General features: G+C 46.5%; 1 protein-coding gene across 3 annotated transcripts; it reads right to left on the bottom strand.

Annotated features, from left to right (window-relative positions):
• Nucleotides 1-606: 606 nt before the first annotated feature.
• On the bottom strand, nt 607-5,093 carry LOC1277408 (phosphatidylinositol-3-phosphatase SAC1). Of its 3 annotated transcripts, none has more exons than XR_009765398.1 (7): nt 4,929-5,093; nt 4,600-4,691; nt 4,071-4,520; nt 2,195-2,928; nt 1,845-2,123; nt 1,393-1,767; nt 607-1,299 (listed from the first exon to the last, which is right to left on the bottom strand). XR_009765398.1 is itself a non-coding variant. In XM_061649485.1 (6 exons), the coding sequence occupies exons 1-6, from the start codon at nt 4,967-4,969 to the stop codon at nt 1,582-1,584; spliced, it is 1,782 nt and encodes a 593-aa protein (XP_061505469.1). In that variant the 5' UTR covers nt 4,970-5,085; the 3' UTR covers nt 607-1,581. The 3 variants fall into 3 exon arrangements, 1 of the variants encoding a protein (XP_061505469.1); XR_009765399.1 differs by having other exon boundaries at nt 1,406-1,767; nt 4,929-5,090; XM_061649485.1 differs by having other exon boundaries at nt 607-1,767; nt 4,929-5,085.
• Between the last annotated feature and the right edge of the window lie 943 nt (nt 5,094-6,036).

The raw sequence follows: 6,036 nt of genomic DNA, 5'->3' as shown, positions 1-6,036 counted from the left end.
GTTTCCACAGCAGTACAATTACTTCATTTTTCACGGGAAAAATGTAAAATTGTAAGTAGTGGGCACTTTATTTTGCCGGCCACTGTATTTACAAGACCAAAATTTAATTTCCTTGTCTTGTCTTAGGTTTTTTAGGATAATAAAAACAACCATATTACGTGTAATATTCCAGTCTTTTACCAGATTCTAATCGAGACGACAAATTTGACTCGATTGATCTTTTAATCATGCTTGTTGTTTTAGAAGGCTCTTAGGGAAAACCAATTGAGACCACTGTACTGGACTACTGGACATATTTCTATAGAAACCTCAAACCCATTATAGTTTCGTTTCAAAGTAAATCGTTTTTCCTTAGCAGTATAGCTGATTGCAATAATAGAATAAGGCTGATTGTTTCATACTGTGAGTAACGTTAGTAAAAATGATACTAGTAGATAGTATGACACGCATAATTACAAAATTATTACAGGAATAGGCAATCGTAATAGAATGAAATGAGCATGATAAATGTAATTACGCATTCTCGAGACAAGGGCAAACAAAACCCTATTAATGCCGATAAAGGCTTAGTAGAGGAAACAAAAATAGAGGAAACTACCATGTACATTTGCTGTTTTCTTGAATGACGGAGTGATTTTATTGTAGATATCTATTGTTCATATACGTTACGTTTTACGTGCCTACAAGACCGCGCCGAAAATATATAAATATTTATAGTTTGTTAGTCACAAACAATCAAACTGGAATTGGCATGGAATTTAGCTCAACCTGCTTATCTGTAACGGTCAATTACAACCAACAGTTCCTAACACCTGCTACACCTTGATGAATGTTTATTCCCATTAACCATTTCCCATTTCACGCACAATCTGCATCTTTCCCTCTCTCTGTCCCTCTCTGTCCCTCTCTCTCTCTCTCTCTCTCTCTGTATCACTATCTGTCGGTCGTGAATGATTTGCTACGGCTGGGAAAGAAACTAATTGCAATGATCCACTACACCTTGATTTATTGGTTTACGCTAGAATAACATTCTCCTACCCTGAAATAACCGTATAGGAAGCAAAATAGCTGCATTGCTGCACCCGTAGACCATGCATTCGATACAAATCGTAAGGAAAGGTTAGGAGTTGATTATTGATTCATTTGCATCATCTGAAGCCCCATTCGTCTAAATTTGAATTTTCCTACTGGCAGCAGGCATGATCATTCTTTTAGATGAACCCATTTTGTTTTAACTACGCAGGACTACAATCAATTTTACGTGCCTGTGATTTCTGTGCATCTTTCCCGCGAAAGGTACTGCAAAACAAATTTAAAAAAAGAACAAAAATCAACGAATATAATAAATTAATAAATAAATCAAAGCACACGCGCAAATGAATATAAACCTACCGTTCCTACGCACCCGTAACATGCAAATGTATAAATGTAAAAGCCGGTCATCCGTTGCCCCTCTGTTGTTCCGCTTGCCGTGCGGCATCCGCACGCTGCCGCCGTGCCGTGCTCACACGATGGTGTAGTACATGCTCACGTCGCGCATGGCCAGTTCTTCGCCAGCGGTTAGAGGCCCCTGCCGGCAAGCTACTTTTTTGACAGCAGCTTCGGCCGGTCGACGAAATCGCTGCGATGCTTGACGAAGAACCGATGGGTAAACAGCACCATCACGCCCCAGCCGAGCAGCAGGACACCCGTTTTAAAGCTAAACTCGGTCGGGTATAGCATGATGACAAAGAACATCGCTATTTCAAACAGCACCGTGGCCATAATCTGCAGAACAGGAGCGAAGGATGGAAGTGGCTAGGTTAGTGCGTGGCATGGGAAGATGTATCGGCCTAGTACATTACCATTCGCTTGCGCCAGTCGACCGTGGGATCGGAGACACTGAGCGGCGAGGGAAACTCCAAACCTTCCCCGTTCCGTACGCGGTACATGCCCAGGAACAGCTCGATGCTGTCCTGCCGGAAGCCGTCGCTAAAGTTGTTCTTAACGTAGCGCGTAAGCGAGTTAAGCCCGTCGCGCAGCAGCCCTTTGAACGTGCGCTTGCCGGTGCGCGTGAAGTCCGTCTTCAGCGCACCGGTGCCAGAGTACTGCAGTGAGATGAGGTCTGCGTTATCTGCCCACACCTGTAATAAAAACAGAGCAAATTGCATTTCAATTTTATATGAAACACTAGCCACTAGCACCATCAACCTACCGCTTTGAAGACCGCCTCGAACTGGGAGTTGGGATCGATGTGCTTCTCGCCGAACTTGAAAATGCCGAGCCGTTCCAGCGCCTGCTCGAGGCTGCGCTTCGCAATCAGGCTCTGCACAACGTTCGTCCGGTCCAGACAGTCGATGCAGTTGGTGCGGAACACACCCTTCTGGACGGAGTACACCTGGCCGACGTGGTTGGTGTGATAAAAGCCGAACTTGTCCTGCTCGTGGGTGATGCGGTTCATCAGCAGGCTCAGCCGGTCGTACCGCATCTTTTTGCACTCCTTGTGGAAGTCGAACGAGACGTAGTGCAGCTGCGTGTTGCCGACCCCGGACACGGTCGCATCGTACGCTTTCTCCAGCACCTCTTCCGCGCCCTTGTGGTCGATCAGGTTGATTAGGCACTGCGCACCGTACAGCTTGCACTGGTCGTCGAAGTGGCGCGAGCAGGCGACCAGATGGTCCCGTCCGATCAGCAACTGTGGCCGCGGTTTGTACTGCAAGTTCGGCGTCTGGTGCCAAAACAGGGGAATGCTGCCGCGCGTCTGCACGAACGACACCCGATCCTGTCCGGTGACGAGGATCTGCTCCGTCTCGACGTAGTTGGCCACCTCGCCATTCTGGTTAATGCCGCGGCAGAACAGCCGGGTGCCGGCGTGCTGTACCGAGCGGCGTGAGATCAGTATCCAGCTGAGAGCATGCCCGTTCACCGTTACATCGTTGATGGAAACAACTGCACCGATAGCAAGGGAGGGAGGGAAGGGAGGGAGAGAGAGAGAGAGAGAGTGAGAGAGAATGAGAGAGAAAACTTAATGTTTAAGTAGTGATGGGAAAAATGAAGTTTTCGTCGGAATCGATTGGGGCTAGCTCCGAAGTTTTGCTGGAATCGATTCCGGAATTGGCTCCGCAATCAAAATCGGTTCTGAAATTGAAATCGATTTAGGAATCCAAATCGGCTCCAGAATCGGAATTGGCTCGAAAATCGGAACCGGCTTCGAAATCGAAGTCGGTTTCGGCATCTCCTTAAGAATAGGCATTTCCAAGAATAGGTCCAATGATGCTACGTATAGATAGCCGCAAAGAATGCTTCTGCTTGCTTCTGAAACTTCTTGTTTCTCTGACTCTCAAGAACAAGAACTGTGTCTCATTCCGGAGCTAATTCCAATTATAGGGACATTTTTTATTCCGTTACCCTAGCAAATTGCGATTCCCAGTTGGATTCCGATTCCGTAGCCGATTTCGATTCCGGGTCCAATTCTGATTCCGGGAACGACACCGCTATCGACTCCACAATCGACACCAGAATCGGCTCCGGAATCGGCTCTGAAATTGGAATCGGCTCCGGTATCGGCTCTGAAATTGAAATCGGCTTCAGAATCGGAATTAGCTCTTAAATCAGAATCGGCTTCGAAATCGGAGTCGGTTTTGACATCTTCATAAGAATAGACGTTTGGGTCCTATGATGCTACGTATTGATAGCCGCAAAGAATCCTAATCTACTGGTAAACGATCCATTCTCATGGAGATTCCCGGACTAATTTTACTTCTGAAACTTCTTGTTTCTCTTATTCTCAAGTACAAGCACTGATTCTCATTCCGGAGCCTATTCAGGAGTCAATTCTGATACCGTTACCGGAGTAAATTGTGATTCCCAGTTCGATTCCGATTCTGAAACCGATACTAATTCCGGAATCGATTCCGGAATCGACGCCGTAATCGATTGAACTCGACTCCGAAATCGACTCCAAAATTGGAATTCCAGCATCGAAATAGGCTCTGAAATTGATTCCGAACACGGAATCGGAATCAGGTAGGTCCGACCACTACTAGTTTACAATGTACGGGAAAAGGCATGATGCCACCGGGTGTACTCACAGCCATGTATGATGGGTAGAACGTAGCGCACCAGCAGTGGAAAGTTCTCCAGCAGCCCAACGTTCCACACGAAGCGCTTGTCGCTCTGCCCGTAAAGGCCAACATTGTCCCCGACCTTCGGATTGCTGCCGATGCGCTGCATCGTGTTGGTAAGGTCGTAGCCGTACGAAAAGTAGAAGAAGGGTGTGTCCAGCACCTGCCGCATCATGGCTAGATAGGTCTCGTTCTGTTCCTTCTGGCTCTCGCTCAGGTGCGTCAGCGTAGGCGTGAGCGGTATCAGATCGGAACCAGCCATCTGCCACACCGGCTCGTTGTTGATAAGGCCGACGAAAATGCGATGCGTTACCACGACCAAATGCAGCCCGCTGATTAGCCGCACCATGCCGAGCACTCCGCAGATTTTCCGCAGCTCGTAACCATGGATCGGTAACCGCTCCTTGCTGTCCACGGCTGCAGAGAGGTGGTAGGAAGAGAGGATAAGGTTATAAAACAAATCTGCACCGTCTGGAAAAGGGACTACTATACGCACTGTGCAGCGAAACTGCTCCATCTGGCCGTTCGATGATGACGAACTGTTCCGACTCGGAGGGCTCGATGTAGAGCCGGTCCGGCGTGATGTAGCTGAAACGGTAAGGCACGGTTACAACGGAAAGAACGAGATAAACAAACAGCTCAACATCGTTTACGGATCAGATGTTTTTTTTTTCGCATTCCCCCACAACATCCATATCCAACACAACGCCGGATGGGCGAAAAAAGGGTAAACATTTTACACTCTTGCGACGGGTTGGTGCGATGGCAAGCGTTGGGTGGACACTGGATGACAAATTGTACCGAATAAAAGTGCATTTTACTTACAAATTCATATCATCGAAGATTCGTGCATCCATCTTTACCATTATCGTACGACTACTGGGCGAGGAAAATAGATGACGTCTGTCGAGAAAACAAGACACGACATAAATATGGGACCGCGTACGCTAAGGCAATGGTCCTGCATGCGGCTGTCCGGCAAGCAGCAATCTGACAGTTGATACAACACGTACGGGGGAAAGTCGCGTCCGACTAGCTAAAAGTAGCCCAGTTCTGCAGAAGGAATGAAATGAGAGATTTGGTTCTGCCAACGTATATTATTGCATACATTTCCTTTGTGAGTACGCCATTAAATGTGTGAAGATGTTAATCTATTCAAAGTAAACAATCGAACATTATTTTTTATGTGCACTTTGAATTGTTCACGCGAAAATGTAGAACTAAACTGATCTACTACCCAAATAGCCAGCTCGAATTCCATAGCTGATTTGGGGCTGTTTAACGAAAAATCTTTCCGACGTCGAACTTTGTGGATGATTAAGCGCGGTGGCAACGTTTTTTCGCATACGATTTTATCGGACGGCCTGTTAAATTTTTATATGGGATTTGACAGATAACGTCGGACCAAGGATAATGTATTTAGAAGGTTGATTTTTATCGGTTTTGCTGGGCGACATTGTGGGGGACATCTGTCACTCTCTGCATACAAATTTCATTACCCCGCACCAGTCCTCCCCGATTTTTATACCGTAGCCCCCGGAAGAGAAATGTCAAGTCGAGAAATGTCATTTTGCTCTGAACAACTTCACCTTGTCATTTATAACACCTTGCGTCGGACGACGAAATCGCACGTCCGACGTTATCTGTCAAATTCCATATAAATCTCGTCCGATAAAATCGCATCCGATCAGCGTTGCCACCGCCCTAAGAGATGAAACGGTACTTGGTGGAACCATACAGCTTTTTAACAAGCACACTCTTTGGAACTTTGCGGCTGATTAGTACTATCTTTAGGGTTGACGATGGAACTTTAAGGCTTTTTAAGAATGTGTGCCGAACTTGGTGGAACTTTATAGCTTTTTCATGCATGACATCAGTACAAGGTAAGTATTGTCAAAGTATCAAAGACCGACCCCGTCAATGATTTCATTGC

The sequence above is a fragment of the Anopheles gambiae genome, chromosome X (genome assembly GCF_943734735.2).
Source record: "Anopheles gambiae chromosome X, idAnoGambNW_F1_1, whole genome shotgun sequence".
In the NCBI taxonomy this organism is placed as follows: domain Eukaryota; kingdom Metazoa; phylum Arthropoda; class Insecta; order Diptera; family Culicidae; genus Anopheles; species Anopheles gambiae.
Note: the sequence above shows the minus strand (reverse complement) of the source record. Positions and strands in the feature narration are given on the sequence as shown.

Coding starts and splice junctions, on each gene's coding strand:
- LOC1277408 (XM_061649485.1), bottom strand. CDS start 4,969: ATGGTAAAGATGGATGCACGAATCTTCGATGATATGAATTT. Junction 4,521..4,599: donor TGGAGCAGTTTCGCTGCACA/GTGCGTATAGTA, acceptor ACCTCTCTGCAG/CCGTGGACAGCAAGGAGCGG. Junction 1,768..1,844: donor TCGACTGGCGCAAGCGAATG/GTAATGTACTAG, acceptor CCTGTTCTGCAG/ATTATGGCCACGGTGCTGTT.